Raw genomic sequence first — 27,415 nt, 5'->3', positions numbered from 1 at the left:
ACCAGAGTAACTTTGAAAATAGATTATAAAAGTAATGAATTCATAATTACGTTCTACCTGATGAAATACCTAGAATTATACACCAATTTATTTTGACGCAAGATGTAATTTTCGGATACCGTTTAGCAGTAAAAATCAGAAGATAAAAATGTTAGGTAAAACTATACAAACACCGTGACAGCGAATTAACCCTAACCCTAACCCCTAAACCCTAACCCTGTCACGGTGTTTGTATAATAATACCAAATGTTAATTTTAATAGTATTTAATTTTATAATTGGTTTACGAAGATCAGAACGATTGTAGAGACCTTGTATTAAGATATTTGACTTGACCTACTTAAAAAGAAAGTATTGGTCAAGACGAGTCATTTCCAGGTCAAACCAGGACAATTTGTTGAACTATCGACAAATTTATGACCAAAGACAACATTTGTAATGAACTATTTAATGATAAAAACATTTACTACGAAAACACAAATGTCACGTCTTTGTGACGAAGTTAGAAAAGACTAAATTATCTCCCTTGGAAGAATTAAATTAACAAAGATCGGTTTCATTATTCTAATTTGATTTTCCAACCTTTTGTACTTTGAAGAGTCCAACTTTGAAAGTTTTAAGTGCTTACACCAAAATCGTATAGAATTGCACGCAAAAGCGATAGTTACAAACAAGTGGTATAGGAAATGTACTATGTAAAAGGAATAAAAGGACCAAGTGGTTTGTTGTAAACATTAACAAAGACAAAAAAATAAAAAGGGACGATTAAGGGTCAGCATGACCCTCTTTAAAAAAAATAGGGAAATATTCAACTTATTTTAGTAGGGGAATTACACAACAGAAATTACAGCGTAATTGGAGGGAGAATCAAAATTAATTCAAATTGAACACCTGTTAGATAATGTTTAAACATTGGTCAGTAGAGGAAATTTTTTTTTTTTTTTTTTTTTTTTTTTAATTAGCACGATAACTTAGTGCTTCGCCTAAGTGCATTGAAATAGGTTAAAAAAAAAAAAAAATCATGCATTTACTGATCCGTGCCTGAAATAACGCGATTTAAAAAGCCATTCTTAACATGGGGAGGGGGGGTGTTTTGTACCTATTCTGTACTTTAACCTTACAATTAAAAAAACTTGGAAATAGGATTTTAAAAATAGCGCGGATCAGTAAGTGCATTAGCACAAAATGCAAAAAAAAATCCGTTTGTTAACGGAAAGTTTTAAAGGGGAAACAAACAAAAAGGGGAAGAAAAACTTAAAGGACAGCGTGCGAGATTCAAAATTTAGAAACCTTGTGAAGGAAGGAAAACATTACGTTACCTTTTGAATGAAGGCCGTGTGAAATCCAGTAATGTTTTTGTTACTTGATTTGACACAAAATGATCCCTTCATAAGGGACACAAACAAGTAACAACAAGAAAAGAAATAAACACCAGGGAAGAGTTGAAAATACCCAAAAGAGAAAAACGTTGATCCGGGGGTAAAGAGTTTCAGATTTTGTCGACGAAGCAAATGTTGTGCAACTTTGTGTAACAAAAAAAAAAAAAAATGTTACAAGAAAAGTAGGGGAAAATAAATTTGAAATATATTTTTTTTTTTCGAAGTAGTACAACAACTACTATAATCACTATAGGAAAAATGGCTTTGTTCCGAGGATGGAGCGAGAGAGAAAGAGTACTTGGCGCCGGACTTGGAAAAGAGAAAGAGCAGCAGCAGCAGCTGTACAACAAGAAGCGCCAAGCGTCGCATTCTCAAAAGTTCTTCAAACATATTCGGGACACAAAAAGGAGGCAATCAAAGCAATTTCAAATTTCATAACACCATTAGAAAGACGGCACGACATTACTAACCCTTAGCTAAAAAGAAGGTTTAATAATAAGATTAACAAAAAATTGCTTTTTCACACATGGAACAAGAAATTGCTTTTTAACAAAAAAAAAAAAAAAAAACGTAATCACGTGCGCACTCATACGATATAGTGGCAGTTTAATATATCTAAAGCAAAACTAGATATATCAATTCAATATATTCATATAGACACGGTTAGAATTAGGACTGCACTACAGTAAAGAACCATTTAGAAATGAAAACGAACAATGGAAACGAAGCTGCGATAATTGCCAACAAAAAGAAGCGGGCTTTTCTGTATTTAACAAAAATGCAAAAATATTTGCACATTCAAATATAGTGTTAAATAAGGTTTAATAAAACAAATGGGGTTCTTTTAAGGGAAAGAAAATGAAGTTTTCTTTATAAGGAGGGGAGGGGGGCAGTTTTGGCGGCAACATATTGGAACAGTTTGGCTTTTCACCCTGACAACAACGTTGACTTACAAAACAAAAGGAATCCTATCTTTAGTAGGAACGATATTTAAGCAAGGTTTCCGTTTTCTAGAAATGTGGACAATTAAAGAAATTGTTTGAAATTTCTTTAATAGTAACTGCGCTTGTTTCATTTGGAATTAGCATAAAAAAACTAGCAAATATTAAGGGTAGCAGGAACTAAAAATTATTAAAGAGCAGATTTTATATTTACAAAGTAAAAGTAATTAAAAATATGCAATTCCAACTTTAAAAGGTTAAAGATCGAAACTTAAAAAGGCGCGGAAAACTAAAAACCAATGTCGAGTTTGAAGGAAACACCCTGGTCACATGACAAAGGAAATAACCAAGAAGGGGGGGGGGGTAATAACAAAAACATCAGAAAAATTTTCTATTAAAATAAAATTTAAGTGTAGCAACTCCACATTTTTTTTGAATAAAAGGGCAAATTGATTTCATAGCGTAAATATTGTTAGAGTCGAAAGTTGTACTAATAAATTGAAAATTTTATACAGTTTTAAAGTTTAAAATAAAACTGGTAGATTAGTATAAATAACAAAATGATGCGAACAAAGGATCGGTAGTTTAATGACTGAGGACGGCGTTAACACTTCGTTTTACTAGATTTTAGTGTTATTTTATCGCGTATAGAGATTCGATAAAAATGGCATTTCAGTTAAAACTAAAAAAATGATACAAACAACCAATTTATAAGGTTCAGAATAGTGGCACGGTCGAAAATTTTTGCAAACAAATGGGCTATTACTTTTACCAAATTATTGAAATAAGATTTTAAGTAAAAAATTTTCGTGCATTGTATAAATTTAGTGCGATATCTAGTAATACGAAATTACAAAGTATCAATTCGTATAGAATTAAGTTCATTTACAAATCTTTTAATGAACAAAAATAATGTGTGACTGTTGTACCATCGAATCGATCGTTAAACAAGATCGAAAACATGAACGCAATATTAAAAATTGCGTATAGAATGAAAAATTAAGGTTCTTGTTTACATAGACAAGCGAGATGAAGTTGATGGGGGGGGGCAGAAAAAAAGGGGAGGGGGTTATTTTTCAAATATCTAACGGTCACTTACGTAAATAACGGTACACAGTTGAAGATATTAAAACAAATGTTATTTAACAGAACTTTAAAATTTTGACAGATGTAAAAGTGTTTTACAACATTAATTTCTTTTAATTAGTATCATCAGAAGTTATAATACCTTCGTAACAAAACAAGTTAGATTTTTTTTTTTTTTAAGGGCTGTTCCATTGATTTTGGGTCAATTTTCATTTGTAGGGAACTTAGTAAATGTAGAACATCAACATATATAAAGAGTATAATATAAAGTTTAAAGATGTAACTAAATTTACAAAAGTTTTGTTAATGTAGTGGGAGTGCTTATCCACTTATGTCACTGTGCTATTTTTTTTAATACTATTTAAGTTACAGTTGCACAATAACTTAAATTGTTAGGTGAAAGTACAAAATAGTTACAAAACACTTCCCATGTTAAGAATGGCTTTTCAAATATTTCAGCACAGTAACATAAGTTTGATATAGTTAAAGTTAACTTTACCAAGTATTACAAAAACATTTAGCAACGTTGAATTTTAACGCAATTATACACTTAATAGAATTGATGTGATTAAGTATTAGAGAGAAGAGAAGCTTTTGTTTAAATTAAGGGGAGGCGTACGGTCGGTAGATTGTAATTTGAACAATTTGTGGATATGTTAATTTAATAACTTCATCCTCTCCAGAGAAGTTAATTTTAATTAAGGAAAGGTTATGAAAGTTTTATTTATAAAATAAAGGTCAAGAACTCCAGTTAACATGGAGTTTTGTTATGATAAAAACTCACTGATACAAAGCGAAAATGCAAAGTTAAACGAAATCTAGAATCAGTTGATTCGGTAAATAAGCAGAGAAGGTACCGTGCTAGTTTTTAAAAACTTCATGGCATTTTCAAGTTAAAATACAGAACTTCAATTGAAGTTAGGTGAAAGTACAAAACTCTCCGTGTTTAAGAATGTATTTCTAAATAACGTTATTTCAGCAAAGTACTTTCTCTGCAGAAGTACCATTTGTATATACTTTAAGTTAGACAATTACTGTTGTACATGACTAGAGAGGTTATACTTTATGGAATTAGCAATTAAGTGATATATTTTAAAAATAAACATTGTTAAGAGGTTATTAATCAGAAAAGTTCAATAATTAAGCATTATCATCATGGATGATTCTAAATTTTTTAAATCAGCTCCCGAATTTAAAGTCAGTATTGAAGCTATTATTTTAAACGAAGAGGGAATTAAATATAATACAAACGGGTATCGTTATAATAGTTAAGGACTGGTTAAGCAAGAAGTAGCGAGAAAAGAAAAGGGTTATGTAGAACGTTTTTGTTTTGTTTCTTTTTTTTACAAATAAAAAACAATTGCCTATGCAGATTGTAGTATGTTAGACCTCGTGAATTAGAATTAATATGGAAGGCTAGTAACGACACGATGGACTGTCAATGCCTGCGTATTAAATAGTCCAATACAAATTACAATTAAAGAACCTTTTTAATGAATGACAGTGTTAGTGAGAGAATTTAGGATTATTGGATAGAAGAAATAAAATAAGATAAAGCATTCTGACAGTAATAGATTAAGGAAGGGAAGCAAAACAAAAGATGCTTTTTTTTATTATTTTGTTATTTTTAAGCAGCAGCAGCTGGGATTGTGGAAAACAGCAGCAGGAGCTTTACGATTATGATGAGGGGAGGGGGAGAGAGAAAAAAAGAAAAGAAAAAATGTCAACGAAATTTCAAGCTAGGTGGACCACTTACTGTCTTCTGGAGTATTTTCCGATCCCTCTTGATAGAAATTGATGTCTGAAATAGAATCGGAGAGCATTAAAAATCGGCGCAAAACTTCGAAAAAATTGGAAGCAACAAAAACTCTGCTTAGAAGAACGTCTCACCCGCCATGTTGTAGAAAACCACGAGGTATGCGAGCCGCGCTGCGATTGGACAGCGCCGTTCTTTAAATGCACGCCCATTGGTCCCATTCAAATCGCTCACGGAGGCAACCGACAGCTTCGCCGAAAATTTACGAGAAGTCTGCCCGGCAGTTTCCGGACATTTTCGCTAACTTCCGTCTTGCTTAGACTTACCCCATACATATACCTCATTGCCTATTTTTTTTTTTTCATTTTTTTAAACCGACCAATCTTAACACACACACACATATATATATATATATATATATATATATATATATATATATATATATATATATATACAGTTGTTTATTTTTTCTAAATGCACATCACTTGCTTTTCGTGGCCTTACAATTTGAATCTGCTGGTTTAAATTTTGTAATATATTCTTTACAAAAAGAAATATTTATATTCAATTATTTTTTTTTTTATCTAAGTTTAAAAAATATTTAAATTGCATTTTCATTTAATTTACATTTTTTCAAAGTGGATATTTTTATCAATTAAACAAAATATTTTGGATATGTCACAATCACAGTAAGTAATAATTTAGAATTACTTTTAAAAAATATTAAAATCATTTGGACAAGTTAACTAACACACGAACTGGAAATTGTTTACTTCTGATAGTAAAACAAAATTTCAAATAAGATGATGTGATATTCTATTGGTCAATTCAAATGTTAACATTTTCATTAATAAATCAAAAAATAATTTTAGACTTAAGTTTGGAAAAAAGATATCCCTCATATATATATATATATATATATATATATATATATATATATATATATATATATATATATATATATATATACTTGAATAAAAAATTTTTTTTTTAATTTTGATATTTTTGTTGTTGATCTGTTGATAATCACGTCGTCTAACCCCTTTTACGCATTCCACTTCATTTTGTTTGTTTTTTTCGAGTTCGATTTTTCGACGTGTTTATATATATACTTTTTTCTACTTTCTTGTTTATAAACAATCAGTATTTAATGCGTGTTTTACTTTCATGTAATAATAATAAACTTGGAAACACGTAGTATCAGCTGATAGTTGACATGAACCGTGACATTGATCGCTAAGTTATTTTGTTTACTTTTACGAAATTTGACTATAGTTCAAAGTATATTTTTATTGATGACAATTTATTTGTTTATTAATCGTTTAATATATATATATATATATATATATATATATATATATATATATATATATATATATATCTGCATTCGATCTTAAATGTAAAATATTTAGATTATTCAGTCTCCAAACTTTTTGGTGGACGGGTGGGTGCGATGAATTTCTTTTATTACTGATGTTTCGGGAATTTTTATTTTAGCTGAATATTGATTTTGATTATTCGGACTACTGTCCTGACTCCTGCCTGCTCTGGGATGTTATTCACACAACGTTTCAGTCGATGTAACCCTCGACCTTCTTCAGTTGCCACTTGTCGAATTCTGGTATCTGTTCGGAACTCTCTATTTAATAAATGGGGTTCGGTCTCGTTTCGTCAGCCATGACTGGGTAGAAATCAAATAATTCTTTATTATATTTCCACTCCACTATCGTCTGTGGTGAGGACTGAACCTTTAACTTCCAGAAGATTTTCACTAACTCTGATTATAATGCAGCACTTTATACGTTGCATCATGAGTCAATGTTGAGTTCGACACAATGCATCTGAAGAAGATCGATTACATTGGTCGAAACGTCGTGAAAATAATGTTCAAAATGAGATTACTAACAGTCAGTGCGAATAATTCAAATTTACTGATTGGTTTTTAAATTCTTCCGAATGTACGCTATCCATTACGCGTTGTTTCAGACTATATCGATATCTTATACTACTAAAACTGGATATTGCTTGTTGCTATCTTGTCACCGTGCACACTGAATGACGTCATGCGTTTTCAAATAGTTCTTTCTTTGATAATAATGTAGGCAATTAAATAATATTCGAGAGAAATCGAGGTGACAGGAGGGACCGAGGGCATTCATTGCTATTATAGATAACATCCTCATTTACTCCACTTCAAAGATTCTTTTTATTCTTTTTTTTATAATTATATAAGAATATAGAGAGGAGATCGGGTTTGCATTTCACTGTCATTAGGGCAATCAACCAAATTATTTTGGATGAGAGGGGTTGATAAGTCTTGTACGTTTATTGTTTCTTGGGGGGGGGGGTCCAGTATACTTTTTTAGACTGTTATGTGTGGTTTTATGGTCTTACTACTCGGACTTGGGATTGATGGTAAAAATTACAAAAAAATTAGTTAACAGAAAAGTTAAAAAGATGCGAGATAGAGGACGATTTTCACTCGTTCTAAATTCTAAATTGTTTTTTGTTCGTTTTTTCTTCTTTACGGCTAGTTTTTCAGGTGTCCATACGCAATGACATAAAAAGATTTTTAAAAAATATTTTCAACTTATTGGGAGGGTAAATTGTGGTACTCCTTGGGCGTTGAGTTCCATGGCGACCAACATAAAAAAACAAGCGTTGCTCCCTTCCTGGCGCATGCGCACGTAACATTTTTTTATTTACTGACATTGTCGTAGTAACTAAACGATTATTTGCCACATTACTTATTTATTTTGAAAAAAAGTTTTACTCTTTATGAATATTAAAAGAAAAAAAGTTACTAAACATTTATTAATGTCTCACTTTTACAGACATTTGTTTTTAAATTTCTTTTTAAATGACGACTTTTATCGACTTTTTTTTTTTAAATAGCATTTGCGGATGGATAAAAAACGAAAAAAATAACTAAACCGTTTACTGACAATTTCTCAGTATCTTGACTTTGATAACATTTATTTGTTAAAAATATTTGTAAAAGGGAGAAATTATCAGTAAAAGTTATTTTTGTTTTTTACCAATCCGCAAATGCTATTAAAAAAAAAGTCGATAAAAGTCATTTAAATAGAAATTAAAAAAACAAATGTCTCTAGAAGTGAGACATTATTAATAAATGTTTAGTAACTTTTTTCTTTTAATATTCATAAAGAGTAAAACTTTTTTTCAAAATAAATAATGTGACAAATAATCGTTTAGTTATTATGACAACAACAGTAAATAAAAAAAATGTAACGTGCGCATGCGCCAGGAAGGGAGCAACACTTGTTTTTTTTTTATGCTGGTCGCCATGGAACTCAACGCCCAAGGAGTACCACACTTTAACCCTAACTTCGCATGCATGTCGATCACCTTATATTTTTTCGACAATTTCAGAGACTGGCTCGGGATTCTCCATCAATACTCGTATGACACTATTGGTGTCATGAATGCATGCAGCGAGGTGAGGTGTATATTGCAGTGAGGTGGGGGGTTGACCGGACGGGATAGAGGAAGAGAGGGCAGAAGAGGGGGTGTTGATGTCTGATTGGGACAAAACAGAAATGTCTATCGGAATTTGACAAGAAAAGAGAAAAAAAAAACAAATAATAATTGTTTTTATCTCATTGTCACTATATATCTGTTAACATGAAAGGTTGTTTCTAAAACCTCTGTTGGGAGGTATGAAGAAATCCAGATTTAGCTGATTAAGGCTGACAACTTAGAATGGGGGTCAAGGGTAAAGGTCACCGCCAAACATTGTTCGACCTGGGGTGACTAATCACTCCTAATTTGATAATAAGTAGAAACCTCAGTGCAAATGGGGGTTGAGGTTTGGGAGAGATGTCGAGGGGGGGCAGAGATTAGGGGAACAGAGAGAGAAAGGTGTTGAGTGGACAAGACAAAGGGTAACCTCTAAGAGGAAGAAAGAAAGGGTGTTTGTAACCACTCTCTGAAGGAGAGGTGGGGAAAAAGGGGTTGGATTTTTAGAAAAAGGAGTTCTAAAAAGAGAAGAGTCGTAGTCAGCAAACCGAACGGCTGGGCTGGTCAAGCACTCCCGATTTGGGAGCCCTCAGGGCCTGATGTTATGATGTTAACTAGCCTGTGTTAATGGGAAATCTGTGACTTTACTGGTCTGGTCTTACATCGTTTCACTGCTATAGTCAGTCACCTCAATTTAGACAGTAGCTGTTATGAAGTAATGAAATTAATAAATAGTTTGTTATTGCTATAAACCGGAGTTCTGTTTGTTTGTGGTGAGGACTCTTCATTTTGCAGCAAGCCGCAAGGACTAGCAGAGTGATTGATGTACCCGGAGACTACCTACACAGGGTAGGAGATGATTCGATTGAGAGGCAAAGCACCCCACCATGAAAACACAGTGGGTAAGGACGATCAGCAGGCCAACTTGAAACGGGACAATGTACGATCGAAAGAACACCTGTCATATCAGGTGGAATCCGATGAGGTTAAGGACACCCGGTGTGCCTGGTGGTTGGTGCATGAGGTAACGGTCCTCGTTATACTCAGGATTGACTCCGTCCAAGTCTTGGAAATCCATTGGATACTCATTCATCACAAGTACAATACATGAAAGGGATCCTATTTCCCATGTTGATTTTATGTAAACTAGCGGGACTCATGGAAATTCCACAAAATGAGGAATATATTTGGTACATATGTATTTTTGGTGCCGCGCTGAAATAATAACGTTATTTTAAAAGCCATTCTTAACATGGGAAGGGTAGGGTGTTTTGTAACTATTCTGTGCTTCCACCTAACAATTTAATAATAAAAAAATATATTGTGAAACTTGATTTAACCTGAAAAAAAAAACTAAAAATAGCACGGTACTAAAAAATACATAAGCACCATATATTTAATATTCATATTTTTCTGTATGGTGCAAAAAGAAAAATAGACAAGAACACCAAAAACATGCAGCAAATATGAGTTTATTAACATTTCTATGAAAATAATGTCCATAGTATTGAATATAGAACTGACCCAAATTAGATAAATTGATAAGTACTAATAAATACTCAGACAGTAATATTGTGCTACATAGTTCAATACAAATAATAAAATCATATTGTAAGCAAATTCTTGATGAAGCAGAACCACCCCCTTAAGTAATCCAATCTTCCAAATTTCCATTGATAACGACTACTATGATATTGTCCCATTGATTACTGTACACTCAATAACCCTTATCCTCGAGTGGCCTCAGGGCCTTGATAAGTGGTGACTCCTATGTAAAAAAAAAACATACAATAATTGATTTACTTCTTCAGTCTAGTACCTCTTGGCAGACAATGTTCTTTTTTTTACTTTGTTTCCCTGTTTACATAAAGTTTCGCTGACTTCTTTTTTTTTTTTGGCGAAGAAGCAATTTTACTGTGAGTATCTTTCTCACACTATTACAACAGTAATCATATATTATTATTATTATTATTATGATTATGATTATGATTTTTGAAAATGAGGTTACATCAAAAGGAAGTCACTCTCATATTCTTGTCTAAGTTTGTCAAATTGGCCTTTTAAAGCCAAATTTGGCCTTCAAAAATTATATTTGTCTTTTTCAAAGTGTAACATACAGACTAACTAAGAAAGTAACAATAAGAATATTATACAGATAAGACCCCCCCCCCGCTCACCTTTAAGTTATTTCAATTTCCATGTTATGGTTTATAAAAGCAGGCAGAGGGTGTCATTGAAAAATGACCCACCTCATCATGATTTAATTTACAAATCACAAAATAAAATATCTTTCCACTATGTACATTACACAGTGTTTTTCAAAATAAGTTTTTGATAAATTTTTATTTTATACTCCCACCTTCGCCAAAAAGATCAGATTCTACTTTTTGTAAATAGCCTGCAAAAATATTTGAAAAAATGAATTAAATTGTTTTGTTTTCAGTTAAGATTTTATTTAATGAGAAAAAAGGGTGGATTTTTATTCATATGTATTGATTAATTGTGATTCATTTTTAGTTATTCAAATATAAAAAATAATTTTTTTAAGTTATTTAACACAAAGTTTGTTAATTTTTTTTTCTTTTAAATTAATGAAAGGCTTGGAGGAGGAGGGCACATCCCGTAAACACTATACAATTACATTGCTCATTTCAATTTGTTTCATGGGTAAGCCAGTACGTTTTGGGTTTATTTAGGTATTCTTTTTAGTGGTGCTCGAATGAGGGCGATGGGGGGGGGCAGTCATGAGTAGACCGAAAGCCTTCAAGAAACAAAAAAAATATTTCTGTTTTTTTAAATATATATTGAGGCAGGGGGCGAGGTTCTTCTGTAGAAAACCTTTATCCTTGCCAAAACTTATACAACTTTCTATGAAAGGCAAAATAGTTATGCATAAAGATGCAAGGGATGTCTTTAAATAGTAATGAAAAGTAACATTTGTCGTCTGCTGAAATATTTGTATCGATTTGTATGTATTTGTTTTCAGACTCTGAAGTCAGAAGAATGTTCGTAGTTGGAACTGCTTACATCACGATTGCTAATAGGTATTAACATCACCATTAAATATTGTTTCCACACATTAATTTATTGTGGAACAAAAGGATCCCCTGTCTCTTTTTTTTTTTTTGTGTCCAGGAAAAAAAATGTATGCAAAAACATTGAATATTATTTCTGCACTCTAGAAAAAATAAGTATCCCCTTTTTCTTTAACGACCCGCCCCCTTAAAAAAAAAAAAAAAAAAAAGAAGCTTAGTTAACCCATATCATTTTCCGTTTCACACAAATCCTGATTTCCCTCCAAAATATTTTTTGTAAATGTTGTTATACAAGATGCTATATTTTGTATTTTATTTACTGCTCACTGGCCAGAAAGTGGTGCTCATTTTATGTTAAATTTATATATGAAAGTGATCCCCATTCTAAAATCTAAAATATTTTTTATTCCTTTCTGTAGATAAGTTTTCCAACTGTTTACATGTAATCGCAAAAAAAAAAACACCCATAGAATCTGATTTTATTTTGGAAGGTAAACTATGATGTCTGAGATAATAAATTTTTAAAAATCCTGTCATTTTTTAATCAGAAAATGTAGTGCTTATCTCAACATAAATAAAAACAACATTTGGTAAATCACTACCAAAACTCCTTCTGGCAATTATTATCATTATCAGGATCCATGGAAATTTCACAGTTGTATCCTTCATGTTATTTAGATTCCTCGGACTACTGTTCTCATCTTGAGTGTCATTTTCACAACATTTCGGTTGATGTAACCTTCTTCAGGTTTGGACGGAATTTCGAATAGAACCTTTTATTTACTTCACAGGAGTAGCATGCTCTTGTTCTGTCAGCCATGATTGTATAGATGTCCTAAGTAATTCGCAATTGTATTTTTTCATCACCCACACTGAGAATTGAACCTTCCACCTTCAGAATATTACTTTTTACAATTGATTTTTCTAAGTACTTTAACCACTATGCCACAGATTCTTGCAAATAACTAATCCTCATCTCAAAAATTCAAAGACGTTGTATCCTTCAGTTGTATATTTGTGATACTATCAATGCCCCCCCCCCATAAAAACGTGTTAGGCAGTGAAAAGAAAAAGAGGAAATAAGTTGATCAGCAGAATAAAAGTTTATAGGAAACTAGAAAGTGTACCTGGCATGACATATAACATTAAATTTCTTTAAAAACATTAAGTAAAAAAAGAGAAAAAACGGAAAGAAACTGAAAGATGTGCATGCAAGTCTTTTTTCTAAACAGTTCACTTCTTGTAAGTTAAAAAATACTCGAGCTGAGATTGAAACCAAAACCCTAAGACAGTGAGTCAAGTATGATAACTAGCTTGCCACGATCTTTAAAAGTTGTTTGCAAATCTTGTTAAACGGTTGACAAACAGATAAAAATCTGATACCCCCCCCAAGTACAAATTTTTCAATATTGACTCCTTAGCAGCCCTTTTTTCTGGATGAAAACCAATTTAAAAGTTTTCCACATGTCTGAATACTCTATATACCAAATTTCAAGTCTAAATCAAAAATTCATTGAGTATATAGGTTAAGAAGTGTCCTCACACACACACACACACACATTCTCACTTTTATAGATATAAACATAAGGTTCATAGAAAAACAATGGGGAGGAAGTTGTTCACCAACGAATACGAATGGCATCTGAAATAGGATTGTTGATCAAGGTGTGGCCATAACTGGGACAAAAAATCGTATATAGAGCTTGATATATTTAGTGCTTGATATATTTAGAATTTGATATATTTAGAGCTTGTTTATGAGCAGTTTTTGGAGTGGTGCTGAGTTTTGTGAGGGAGAATTTATGGACAGTCTTGAGTTTGCAACAGTTTATAGCTAGGATCAATTGAATGCATGTTGTGGCTCAGAGATTTATGAGCTGATGTCAACCAACAACAAATAGGTTTATTCAACAGTCAATTAAGATGTAGCCTTTAGAGTTCAGAAGGTCGATGAACACATACCCAGAGTACAACTGATACATGCAGAAAGTGTTTTGTGTTTTCTTTTGTTCTCTACTGTTATGATATTTTTATACTTGTGAGCTACTGTTATGATATTTTTATACTTGTGAGCTACTGTGCTCACCTTCTCAATAGTCATCAATGTGAGAAACAATAACACGGCTAGAAGAGGAGTTGAAAGAAAGGAAAACTACAGCAAACAGCATTTGGGTCAGTAATTTTTGTCAAGCGAGGGAGCAAGTGGCTTCATATATTGCTGTCATACTTAAAAATATCCATTCTATAACAGTCCAGCATGAATGTAGATCTTGTTATATCATTTTATCATTTTTTTGTTTTTCTAACTAAAACATAGTAATCGAAATACTCTGGTTAATGTAGTTTTAGAATATATCTGGTTATAGGATCGATCTCCAAAACATTGATAGGAGTTCATGACATCTTTCCATTCTATGGCCGTTCAACAAGAATGCAGGCACAAAAATATTAGTGTACCATTTTTTTATCCTACTCTGAAAGTCAAGTTTCATGCTCAACAAAATAGCAATTGAAATTTTTTTTAAATTACTTTATTTGCATTCTATCTCCAGCAATTGGATGATCCCATCTTTAGAAAACAAACGGTGTAGGGTTGAGTTACTAACAATTTTTTTTTATTTTTATTTTTAATAGAGTTACTTTGAAGCTATCACACAATACCATATAGCGGAAGATTTTATAGTAAATTAGAGCTATCTCAATGATATCCTACTCAATAAGTCAAAAAAATGTGGCATTAAAAACAACAAAAAATCAGAAATGGCAGAAAAACATAAAGGCTACAACACAGCTATATTAAATATATATTATATCTATATAATATATTAGTCCATATAGATCAAATAAGAAAAACGAAGAAATCTCTACAATTTCTTCTGGTACTGAATTGTTAGAACAACCTTTAAAGAATCAAATATCAGAAGATGAAATAATGACCAAGCAAACCAGAAAGAGTTTGAAAATTTAGATAAAGATCAAATAATTCAAGAAGATGATTCTGATTACAGTGTAGAGTGGGACAGATCAACATCTTCCAGAAGAAGAAATATATACGAGAGGACGAGAGAAAGTAACCCTCAAAATGAAATAATCAAAAGTCAAAAGTGACATAAAACCCTTACATTTCAGAAAGATGTAGTGATACTGGCAATTCAGTCTATCTAATTAGCTTAAGAGTAGGAACCGCATATCTATATAATTTCCTCTCTAAGAGAAGCTTGACAAGAAGCCACTAACCTTTCACTTCACAACATAGATAAAAAAAATTTTATGTGAACACATATACCTTTGCTAAATATAAACAATTGAACTACAAAATGTATTTTGGTAGTTCAATTTGACACAGGATCATGTGTTCAAAGTTGGAAATTCAATTTGCCACAGGATCATGTGTTCAAAGTTGGAAATTAATAAATTTGCTGTCTGAACAAATACCAATTTGTTCAGAAGCAAATTTTCACAGTACATAGTTTAAAATAGAGGCTTTGAACAAGCAATATTCTGGTCCATTAAGCCCTGTAAAGTGATGTAATTTTATACACCATTGTTAGAATCTATTACACCATCATATTTGATTCAATGTGTTTCTCATGCTAGAATGTGTTAGACAGCTTTTAGAAATTAATATTCAAACGGATTTATTTCTGACCAGGTCTTTATTTACCCCTCTTTCTCTCAAATCCATCTTTATCATTTCCCTAATTTTCCTTAGACTTCCCTTTCCAACTGATTCTGTTATCGCAACTGTTCTATATCTACTAATGCTTCAACTCTCATCCATTCTTTTAACGTGACCATACCAACAAAGTTTCCTGTTTTGCATGTCTCTCTATGCTACACAGATTTAATCTTCCTCTGAGGTTATCAAATCTAAGCCTGTCTTTAAGACTTGCATGTTGCAGATGTTTACTTCAGTTAGGCTAGTGAAACAGAAACTATTAATGTTAAGTCTGCTTGAAAGAAGGGAGGCTCCCTCTTCTAGGTTAGAAAAATTCTTACACATCTCAGTATCTAATATCTCTACGAAGCCATCATTCACCTATACATAAAGTGTTGTTGCAACATCTGGCCTGGTGCACTAACCATTCACCTCTCCCTCTTAGACAAGATCCTAAAAAGAGTCTCTAACCAAATAGGTCCCACACTGTCTTCCAAACTTTAGACTCTGTCACATCACCACAGTGTTGTGTTCCTGTGCTTCTTTTTTACAAGCACCCCCATGGTATGTGCTCTGATGAACTTACAGCACTTGTACCTCCCTCAACGAAAATACCTACATCTCACCTGACTAACAGCAGAATCCTACCATTTCATTGCAATGGTGCCTGTATACAGAATTTTTTTTTAGTCTAGGTTCTTTCCTTGGACTACTTGCCTTTGGAATTTCCTCTCTGTGTCCGACTGTACCAATATGTAGAAATTTAAATGTAATATTAACAAACATCTGGCTGTCCAACTTACTACTTAGGTTACCCCCTATAAATTTGGCTCCCATCACAGTAGCCCTTTATGTTTCAGTGACAATGTGCCTTGTTTGACGTGTACAAAAGTAAATAAAAAATATAATAAAGACAATTGTGACACTTGTAGTATTTTATATGTTCTTACACTATAAACTTATATATGCAAATATTTCACATGTTTTTTATGTTTATTTCCACACTTTTTGATTTAAAGTCTTTATCATAAAGTTTATATGTGAGTTTCTTGCCTATATGCATATAATAATCATCATTATAATTATCATATACAGTTTAATGTCAATTTATTATGCTGGATGCCTTTTAGAAATTGACTTTAAAACTAACCTATCTCTGACCAGGTCTTTGTTTATCCCTCTTTTTCTGAAGTACATTTTCATCCCATGTTTTCCTTGGCCTTTTCCTGTGTACTGACCCTGCTACATCAACTGTCATACCTTTGCTAATCCAAGAACTCTAATCCATTTCTTCACGATTTTTCATACGATAAAAGTTTCCAGTTCTACACTCATCTACTCATACTTTCCAGATTCATCATTCCTTTGAGGTGTTCAGATCTAAGCTTGTCTTTAACACCCACATTATACATCAACTGTATCATTTGCATATCATTCGCTCCATAGAAAGTTTGTCACCAGGAGAAAGGTGTGGAGGTTGAATAAAGACCACATGATACAGAAGTTTAAAGACCAAATTATGGAGCATTTAAATAATTTAAATAAAACAATGAAATTAGAAAATCCAAAATACAAGCAATTATTTATTGGTGTTTTATTGCGGATAAAAAAATTATTATGGAACAAAGGATGCCATTTCTTGATTCAGTTGTACAAAAATACCCTAAATCAGTTGTAGAAATCTAGATAACATTCAAAAAGTAAAAATAATTGCCCAATGCCATTAAACTTTGCATATATTCACTATGTAAGCCTTGAAAGAAAGCAGTTGATTTATAAGGTTCCAAAAAATGTAAAAAAAAATCATAACATTTTTTCAAGAAAATACTGACAAACATCATTAATCTATATATATAAAAATGTAAATGTTAGTTCGTTCGGAGTTGTCTAAAAAACCACTGGACGGATGGCTTCCACGTTTTGGTATAATATGTTTACTATATCCATGTGTGTTTTTATATATTTCTTTTTAATTATAACATTATACTTAATTTTTCTATGATAAATAGCTGGATTCCTTTGTACCGAAAGGCCATTTTTTTTTATTTAGGGACAATTATTTATTACCGCTTCCTGTCACGTGACCAGTGTTACAATTTAGCGGTTTTCCTGCTAGATCTGGAGATTTCGTTTACAATCTAGTGGGAAATTCTAGAAAATCTGGAGGTATTTGGCACCCAGACACCCGCATTAGATTGCTTGAAAATACTTTAAAACATAAAATAAACTCATTCATGTAAGTAAAAAAAAGTAGCATTTATTGCCTTTAGTAACAATTATTTATTGATTATTTGTTTTGTTTTTCACCTTTTTTTCAACTAACCATTCTTAAATCTCACTATAAAATCGATTTTTCCAAGTACATTTTAGGTGGGGGGGGGGGCATTCCAATCTCCCCGAAGGGGTTTGTATTACTGTAGACGGGTTTGTATTACTGTACACATAGATTCGAAAAAGTTGTCAAAAAACAAATATATAACAAATAAATGTTATCAAAGGCAAGATAAGTTACTTTTCTGCCAAACTGGCTAGCGATTTTCTGGACATTTCTTTCTCCTGATCTCGCGGGTTTTTTTTAAATCTCAGTTGACAACATTGCATCACTAAAAGAACACCACAGGCTTAATGTAAACAGAATGTGTTTACAATATCGGTAAATTTTCAATAGGTTTATTGATAATGTAACCATGTGATTGAACTTTAATTTAAATTGACCACACCTGGTCGCAAAATGAATGCCGACGCTCAAAGTGTATACACATTTTGATTCCTCCCTTTACTTAAAAATTCACCAAAAATCAGGAAATTAACCAATTTTAATGAAAATTGCAGTATTTTTCAAATAATGATCGCAGAATATAATGAACTAATTATTTTTACTTAACTCTTGGTGAAAATGTTTTATTTTGTTTAAACAAAAAATACCTTTACTAAAGTAATGTTTTCAGTAGTAAATAAAAGACTCAAGAATTTATTTTTGCTTTTTTTAAAGCATCGTAATTTGTAACAATAAAAAATAATTTTTACAGTAACATTACGAAAAAAGCCCCTAAAGTCCGTATTAATGTATTCGATATAACTCGAAGAAAAATGAATTATCGGATACTATTCAGGAAATTAAAGATTCAATTAGATTCCTATTTCAGTCACCTAAATTATTTAGGGTGAAATGTCATTTCACTGAAATGAGTTTAGGAATTTATAGCCAAACCTAAATATTTTTTTTTTGGTAAATATCCAGATACGCTACTACAGAACACCGACCACTTTAATTTGTTTGGGGGGGGGGGGGGAATGTGATGTTGGGGCGCGCGCGCGGCAGCATCACATCCGCCCCCCCCCCCGCTCGTGCCCCCAATGTACAAAGTAAAATCTTCGGAAAATGTTAAATGGTGTTCTAATTGGTAAATGTTGGTGCGTTACTTACGGAAAATTTGAAAATTCGATGTTCCAGGTAAAAAAAAAAAACAGATAAATTACCCCCCCCCCTACTCCAACTTGGTGTGCTTTCCTTTTCTTATTTTATTTCTTTTTCAGCTAATTTTAAATTTTCCACCCAAAAAAGCGCTATAATGTATTTTTGAAAATTAGAAAATTCTATGTCCTGGAAAAAAAAAAATCCCCTCCCCCCCAACATAGTTTGCTTGGTGAAGCCGTCGTTTATGCTACAGCGTGCATGCGCGCAGCATAAACGGATGCTGCAAAATGGTGGAAAGAAGTTCGTGGGTTCAGGGGTAAATACCATGCAAACGGTAAATTTGCCCCAAGTTTGACTATCAGATTCGTTGTCAGCGACCTCAATTACCTATAAAAAAACAAATTAGAGTGGTCGGTGTTCTGTAGTAGCGTATCTGGATATTTACCTTTTTTTTTTTCTTGCTTAAAAAAATAGCATTAATACAGTAAGTTAGGTAAACTGACTTTTTCGTTTAAAAATGGAATTATTTCCCTTTCGTTGTTAACTTTTCAAAAAAAAAATTTTTTTTTTTAATAAACATTTTGTGGGGTTTGTATTACTGTATGTGTACAGTAATACAAACCCCACAAAATGTTTATTAAAAAAAAAAATTTTTTAGATTCGAAAAAGTTATCCAAATTTTTTAGATTCGAAAAAGTTATCCAAAAAGAAATATATAACAAATAAATGTTATCAAAGGCAAGATAAGTTACTTTTCTACCAAACTGGATATATTTTTTGTGTTTTTATTCAATGTAATATGTTTATTCAGCTCGAAAACCATACAGTGTTTACCGATGTATTGGAACATTCAAGATGGCGTCTGATTCTCTCTTTAACACGGTAAGTGTGGGAAAAGATGTTATAAATAAAAAACCGAATAAAATACTGTTAAAAACTCGCTCAATATATGTTACCGTGACATGGGTTGACATATATTCGGCGGGTTTTTAATAGTATTTTGTATAGTTTTTTATTTATAACACCTTTTTCCATACTTACGGTGTTAAAGAGGGTGTGAGACGCCATCTTGAATTTTCGAATACATCGGTAAACACTGTATGTTTTTCGAGCTGAATAAATATGTTACATTAAATAAAAACACAAAAAATATATCCAGTTTGGCAGAAAAGTAACTTATCTTGCCTTTGATAACATTTATTTGTTATATATTTGTTTTTTGACAACTTTTTCGAATCTATGTGTACAGTAATACAAACACCCATTTTGTGTTTTATATACATAAAGTACGATTGTTGAATGTTACTGTTTTGATTATATTCGTTTGGGGGGGGGCACAATTAAAAAATTAAGAAAGATTAAAATGAAGCGAAATTTAAGTTTCCGTTCCATTTTTACAACAACCATAAAACAGTGCATACTCAGCAAGTTTTATCGTAATTTATAAGCATATTGAAACACTAAATCAACATTTTATTTATTTTTTTGCATAATTAATGATGGAAGTATTTTTCTGTTTATTTTCTTAACATCTGTTAAAAAAAAATAAATAATTTGTACATTCTCTTGAAAAAAAGAATCAAACTTTTCTCTACTTTCACATGTGTTCCATTTTAACAAACTGAGCCACAGCAATGCGTGGCCGGGTACAGCTAGTAATCTATAATATAAAAGTAAAATATGTATTTTTTTACATTAGGTCCACCTCCACAATTTTCTTTAAAATGATGACTTTTATAGGTTTTTGACTATGCTGAATAAGAAAATCTCATTTAAATGTTGCAGAGTTTTCGAGATATACAGACCTGTATTATGCACTGTAATTCACTGGCAGCCATTTTTGTATGCACACGATAAACAAATAGGTCCACCTCCATAATTTTCTTTAAAAATGTTAAGAACAGCTTTCAAAATAAACACCCCCAACCTTCCCATGTTAAGAACGGCTTTCAAAATAAACACCCCTAACCTCTCCATGTTATAAATTGTGGAAATGAGCCTAATGTAAAAATTTACCGTAAAATACAATTTAAAAAAAAATTTATTTTCAATTTATTTATTACTAGCAGTTCAGCTTGGGTTTGCTCGGGCCCTATGTACTGTTCATAACTTCATCTGCATACGTATATATATATTAAGATGTTTGACTCATGTCCAGGTAACCTACATCTAAAATTTCAAATGTTTAGACCCAAAATTGGCAGAAAGTCTACAAAAGTCAACTCTTTCAATTTTGACCTCTTGGCAGCCAAATTTTCGCCCAAAAACTGATTAAAAAGCTTGCTGCATGTATGAATACCTTTTATGTAAAATTTCAAATGTTTAGACCCAAAATTGGCTGAATAGTTTGCTAGAGACTGCAAAAATCAAATCTTTTGAACTTTGACCTCTTGGCAGCCAGATTGTCTGCCAAAAACCGATAAAAAAAGCTTCCCCTATGTTTGAATACACTTTATGTAAAATTTCAAATGTTTAGACCAAAAATTGACTGAGTAATTTGGTAGAGACCACAGAGATCAAATATTTTCAAACTTTGACCCCTTATCATTTATTGTTTTGGGCTCAAATAAAATAAAAAAGTTTGATCCATGTCCAAATTACCTACATCTAAAATTTCAGGTGTTTAGATCCACACGCGCACACACACACACACACACACTTTCACGTTTATAGATATATTGATATGCTGTTAGATTTTTGTAATTTCTTTTAATTAAATATCTTTTTAATTTAATGGTGGGTTTTAGTCTGGTTCCCATTAGCAAACCTTACAAGAGGTAACTACTTGAATTAGACATTTAAATGTTTTCACTGCTCTGTGTGAGAATGTATATTCATATGGCATCCATTTTTCTTTGAATTTTGTGTTTCCATGTCTAAACTAGTTGTGAAAGGAAATAGGTCATCAAATCCAAATCTAATAAAATGATTCTTAGTTATTAATATTAAAACCATTTGGCAGTTCAGGTGTTACATTTTTATGCCACTAAAAAGAACACAAGTACACTCTAGACTGTGAAAATTCGTTAACATAAAAATGTAAGTGCCTAGGTATATTTTTTATAAACTATTTTAAAGAAATTTAAAATGTGTTCTATCAATTAAAAATTAATTACTAAGATATTTTTAAAAATTTTTGTTTCATAGTTAAACTTATATTTTAATGTAATCTAAAAGTTTCAATTAGATTCTCTTACTATATCAGATTATTATTATTATTAGTATTATTATTATTATTATTATTATTATTATTATTATGTACTCACTAGGAGTAGTTGTAGCATGAATTTACATGTCAATGAGGTTTTGCCCCCAAAATGATATAATAAAAAACCTGCAGTTGAGATGGCTGGGAGTCGAGTTCTTGGAACCGAACAGGTCAGAATTTACAATGTCGTTCAAATACTAACAAATTTTTTTTTTTTTAATTATAAGCTATTTCGGCATTTATTATAAGCTATTTCGGCATTTATTATAAGCTATTTCGGCGTGAAATATAAAGTCAATGCGGTCGAGATAAAAGTGGAATTTTTGAAAATTTAAAGCATTGAAGAAATGAAAATATTAGATTTGCGTCAAACTTTGAAAGCATCAAGAAATAGAAGATTGTAATGTGATTCAATTCAGACTTTTTTCTAGTTGTCATCGTATAATGGAGAATTACAATTCGACTGACTTTTTGTGTTTGGGAAGCTAGTAAAGTCTAGCATTTTTTTTTTTTTTTTTTTTTTTTTGAGAGGCTAGTATTGTTTAGCAGTTTTTTAGAGAGGCCAGTGAAGGCTAGCAGTTTTTTTTGAGAGACTAGTAAAGTCTAGTATTTTTTTTTTTTTTTTTTCGGGGAGCTAATAGTGTCTAGCAGTGTTTGAGAATCTAGTGATGTCTAGCACCGTTTGAGAGGCTAATAGTGTCTAGCGGTGTTTGAGAGGTTAGTAGTGTCTAACAGTGTTTGAGTGGCTAATAGTGTTTAGTGGTGTTTGAAGTTGATGTGATTGCCAATCTTAGCACAGGATTATGAGGTGATCTTTAAGGATCAGGGGGATATGTAGTCTTATATGACTGAACAAGTTGAAATTTACAATGTCGTTTGAATTTTGACAAGAATCCATTTATTTTTTAATTGTAGTAGTCACACAGGTCATCATCAAAGATTTCTCTTTGAGACCAACTTGTATCATTCTCTGGAGTCTGAGTGACAACAACTCTCCCCAGATTTCCAGTACTCTTCACTTTTTTCGATAACTATTGCAGATGAATTTGCATTATTGTAACAGTCACTTAATATTGATTTCTTGCCCATTGGGCTTCACTGGAATTTAGGTTGCAAAAAGCTTCCCCAAGGTCCCAGTTCTCTTTGCACATAGGGGTGCAGTGGAGTTAACTTCAAATTATACATTTTCAGTTTTCATGATTCCATGTGATGTTCCTTTGTGTTTTACATCTGTAGCAATTTCTATATGTCCAGTTTGTGTCTGTAGTTCATGTGTATTAATCTCCACATTCAAGGGTTTTCCTTAATATTTCAACCGTTTTCATTATTGTTGTCTGTTGTATCTTATCAGACATCCCTCTGATTCCAATCTCTCTCATTCTCTTTTCAAAGTTTTTCAGTATTATTCCTACCACTCCTACTATTAGTGGTGTTATCTTGACAGGTGTATTATTATTATTATTATTATTATTATTATTATTATTATTATTACTATTATTATTACTATTGGCTCACATGGAGCTTTCACACAAGTCAACAAACGATCTGATTGGAAACCTGTGGTATTCTCTGGAAGCTGAGTGACAACAAGTCTCCTCAGACGTCCAGCTCTCTCCACCTCCTTCAATAGCATGTGCAAATGAATTTGCATCATCGCAACAGCTGCTTACCATTGATTTCTCGCTGGTAGTGGCCATTGGTTTATACTGGAATTTGAGTGGCACTCAGCCTCCCCAAGGTCCCAGTTCTCTTTGCGCTTATCCAGCCGAGGTCTGGTTGGCGCTCGCTCCTTGGTCTTTCAGTCCTTATTGACCCTTCTCAGCCCTTTGGTATCATTTTTTTTTGGGGGGGGGGGGGGATCGGTGATGAAACAATGGGGGGGATGCATGATGGGGGTGTAGAACTTGTAAATATGCAGTTTCGGTGTTCTTCATTCCCTGTAACGCTTATTCGTTATATTGTCTTGTATTATTCTCCGCATTCAAGGGTTTTCCTTAATATTTCAGTCGTTTTCATTATCGTTAGTTGTTGTACTTTTGCAGTTATTGCTCTGATTCCAATTTCTGACATTCTTTTTTCGAAGTTTTTCAGAATTGTTCCTAGTGCTCCTACTATTATCAGTACTATTTGGATTTTCTTCATCATCCAAATCCCTTTTAACTCTCTGGCTAGCTCTGTGTATTGGCTTCGTTTCTCCTTTTCGTTCATACTCACCCTGTGATCAGCTGGGACTGCAAAGTCCACAATTTGACAGGATTTTTCTTTCTTGTTAATTATTACGATATCTGGTCTTCTTGCTTGGATGGGTTTGTCCGTCTGTATGTCCATGTCCCATAGGATTTTGTGGTTCTCGTTTTCGAGTGCTGTTGCAGGTTTATGCTTGTACCATTTGTCTGTACACTCAAAATGCAGTCGTTTACACAATTCCCAGTGTACCACCCTCCCCACTTGGTCATACCTGTTTTTGTATTCCTTTTTGGCAAGTTTGCTGCATTCGCTTATTATTATTATTATTATTATTATTATTATTGTGGATTAACACATAACTAAATCACCCCTGCCCCTAAACAAAAATGAGATTTTACTTTTTTTAGGTTTTCAAAATTTAGATTTGGAATCAATTTCATATGTAAATTTAAAATAAAATGAACAACTATTTCCTGGCTGTTTTAGCGTTTAAGGGCAATTAACCAAAAATGTTTGGGATTGGAGATAAATTCTGTGCATTCTTTTGGAGGGGGGGCGATTACATATGATTTTTATAATCTTACCAGTCGGACGTAGGGTCACTGATAAAAAATTTAATTTTGTTTAAGCCTGAGGAATTTTGAATGGCTCGGAAATGAAAACCATTTTACATTAAAATTAAAATAAAAACTAATCACCCTCTCTAAATTCTAAATAATTATTTTGAAATATTTTTTATTTTGTCTTTCTGCAAAGTTTTTTAGCCTGTTTGGAAATAATTACCTAAAAATGGAATCTCGGGAGAGAAGTGATGTAGTTGAGGTTAGTGTTATGAATTGCAATCACTTAAACAACAGTAGGCAGTTTGGGTGGAGAGAGAAAAAAAATAAATGATAGTAGGCAGGCAGGCTCCATCCCATAACATGAAAGAGAAAAAAAGTGACATCTTTGCCGATGTTTTCACCGTCCAACCGGAAGTTCGGAACGTTGAGACTAAGTGAAGTCATTCCAACCGATATGATGACTTGCAAAAATGGAACTAAAAAAAATGACCCCTCCTTGTAGAAAACTGCCCAGTTTAGGGTGAAGGAATTAATATTTTTGGCCAATTTTTCGATATTTATCATCCGAGGGGTCGAACTTTAAAACGATACTGATCTCATGACGATCCATCGCCACTGTCAAAAGTTTTTATGAGACATACACATTTTGCCTTTTATATATATAGATGGCCAAAAATTATTGTTTGTCAATAACAAACGGATTCAGTCTCAGATATCTAATAAATGTCCTAAAAGCATACAACAATATCTGGTTAAAAAACTTTCAGGCCTAAGAAAAAATATTTCAGGTGGAATTACTATCTAGCAGCAGATTGGAAGGAAAGACCTTCATAAGATCACTATAAATCCATAAAATCCTGTCATGCAAAAGGAAATTGATTGCCTACAAGTTTACTCATGTGTATTGTTTTTTTTTTTTGTTTTTTTTTCATTACTTATCAGTGAAATACAAAAAAAAAAATGAAAAAGGATATTTCATTTTTTTATAAATTTTGTTCCAATGCAATATGTAAGCAAATTGCTGATTTTTTTAACATAACTTTAATCCCATATATCAGTGTTTTTCTTTTTAGGAAAAAGTTTCTGATAAAAACTGAATATAGAAAAATGTCTATATAAACGATATTAAATTGATGATATTTAATGAATTCTTTTGATAGGGGGTCTATAGTTGCACAGATGATTACTTTTTATGCTTTGGGTATGTTCGTTTGGGCACTGTCATTATTAAAATCAGAATCAGTGATTGTATTGGAATTGAGAAAAAATATAGGAAGAATCCCAGCACTAGTCTGATTATTTAAAATAAGCAGTCTTAGCTGAATATTTTTGAATTTTAGGAGTTCAAGTCATAATTTGGGGAATTCCAGGAGTCTGCATCGACCTTATGGCTTCTGACTCCACAATGTTGTTATCTATACAGATTATCATAAGAGGCATCATAATTTTATTTTATAGCGAAGGATTTCTGAGAAAATATGAACCACTCCTCCTCCACTGGAAAATGAAATTTAGACTTAGTATTCCAAGCCATAATTTTATTGTTTTTATATCTAAAAGTTTTTAATGTGGATACATAAACTTTTGCAAAATGTAAACAATGATATCAAATTTATTTTGTTAGCACAATTAGGCATGGAATACTGGCCATTCAAAATTTGTTAAAAATTATAAAATTTGTGATATTGGTCAAGGAAGCAACTTTCAGTGCATAACTAAAAATGCAGGCTTTGAACAAGTGAAAAAAATCCTTAGAAATGTATCACGTCATCTTAAAATTAATCATAATTGAAGCAATAATTATTGGGCAAAATCCTATTACTTTTTAGAAAATGTAAAAAATGGCACAAAAGCAGAACTTTGACTGCTTAACACTTTGAATGTTTGTAATATGAGTCATAGCATAGTAGTGATCAAGCTCATAGATTTTTCCTTTTAGTAGTAAAGTAATAAAAAATCTCAGATTTGGACCGTGTAAAAACAAACGCAATTTGATATGGTAAAAATTCTATTCACCAAACATTTCAACTTGTATTGTTTTATGAAAGATAACTTCAGATCCTCGATAAAGTCTCTCAATTATCTCTTTTTCTTTAAAATGGGACTGTTTCTATGTGCATAGACACAAGATCATGCACATTATGTTTAAAAAACACCAGCATTAAAACATTTAAAACATATATTAATCAGCACTAAAACTAGTAACATAACTTGAAATAGCATGTAAAAAAATAATCTCGATGACATTAGAGAAAGAATTGTACATATATATATATATATATATATATATATAATTATTTTTTTACTATAATAATTAAATACCTACAGACACTAGTGTTTCATCCTTTTGGGAATCTTCAGTGCAGGGTGTCACGATTAACACCAGTTGACAGATTCGAACTTGGCAACACGAACCATCTCTGGCTCGATTAGCAAAAACTGTATCCATTTGACTACCATTAACCATGTGAAATAACGTTGAATTTAAACATTTTTAATTTTAAATGTTCTTTACGTCAGTCAGACAGTGATTTAATCGTTATACATTATATAAAGTTTTTTTTACATGCAAATTTTGTTAAAATAACCCCAAAATAGATGACTTTACATGAGTTGAAATTGAAAGCAATTTCACTAGATTTATACATTTTTTGTGCACTAAACTGACTGGTTTCTTACACCTATTTAGATATGCTCTTACAAAA

The 27,415-nt window shown here is 32.1% G+C and overlaps 1 protein-coding gene and 1 long non-coding RNA gene across 7 annotated transcripts in view; one reads left to right on the top strand and one right to left on the bottom strand.

Annotated features, from left to right (window-relative positions):
• The window catches only part of LOC145296093 (serine/threonine-protein phosphatase 4 regulatory subunit 1-like), an 80,362-nt gene extending 74,967 nt beyond the window's left edge, over positions 1-5,395 (bottom strand). For 3 of the 6 annotated variants that reach the window (XR_013869960.1, XM_080142247.1, XM_080142240.1), the window contains exon 1: positions 5,162-5,316. Coding sequence is in view for 5 of the 6 variants with exons in the window: in XM_080142247.1 (XP_079998373.1) it covers positions 5,162-5,228 (67 nt within the window). In the remaining variant the exon portion in view is untranslated. Of the gene's footprint in view, positions 1-5,161 lie in introns of all 6 variants that reach the window. The other 3 variants (XM_080142262.1, XM_080142270.1, XM_080142253.1) reach the window with 3 other exon arrangements.
• Positions 5,396-5,631: 236 nt separating this feature from the next.
• Positions 5,632-27,415, top strand: part of LOC145296079 (uncharacterized) — a 30,934-nt gene continuing 9,150 nt past the window's right edge. The window contains exon 1 of the long non-coding RNA XR_013869957.1: positions 5,632-5,850. This is a non-coding gene — a long non-coding RNA (uncharacterized LOC145296079). The remainder of the gene's footprint in view (positions 5,851-27,415) is intronic.

The sequence above is a fragment of the Euprymna scolopes genome, chromosome 2 (genome assembly GCF_053919585.1).
Source record: "Euprymna scolopes isolate OS-2025 chromosome 2, ASM5391958v1, whole genome shotgun sequence".
Taxonomy (NCBI): Eukaryota; Metazoa; Mollusca; class Cephalopoda; order Sepiida; family Sepiolidae; genus Euprymna; species Euprymna scolopes.
Note: the sequence above shows the minus strand (reverse complement) of the source record. Positions and strands in the feature narration are given on the sequence as shown.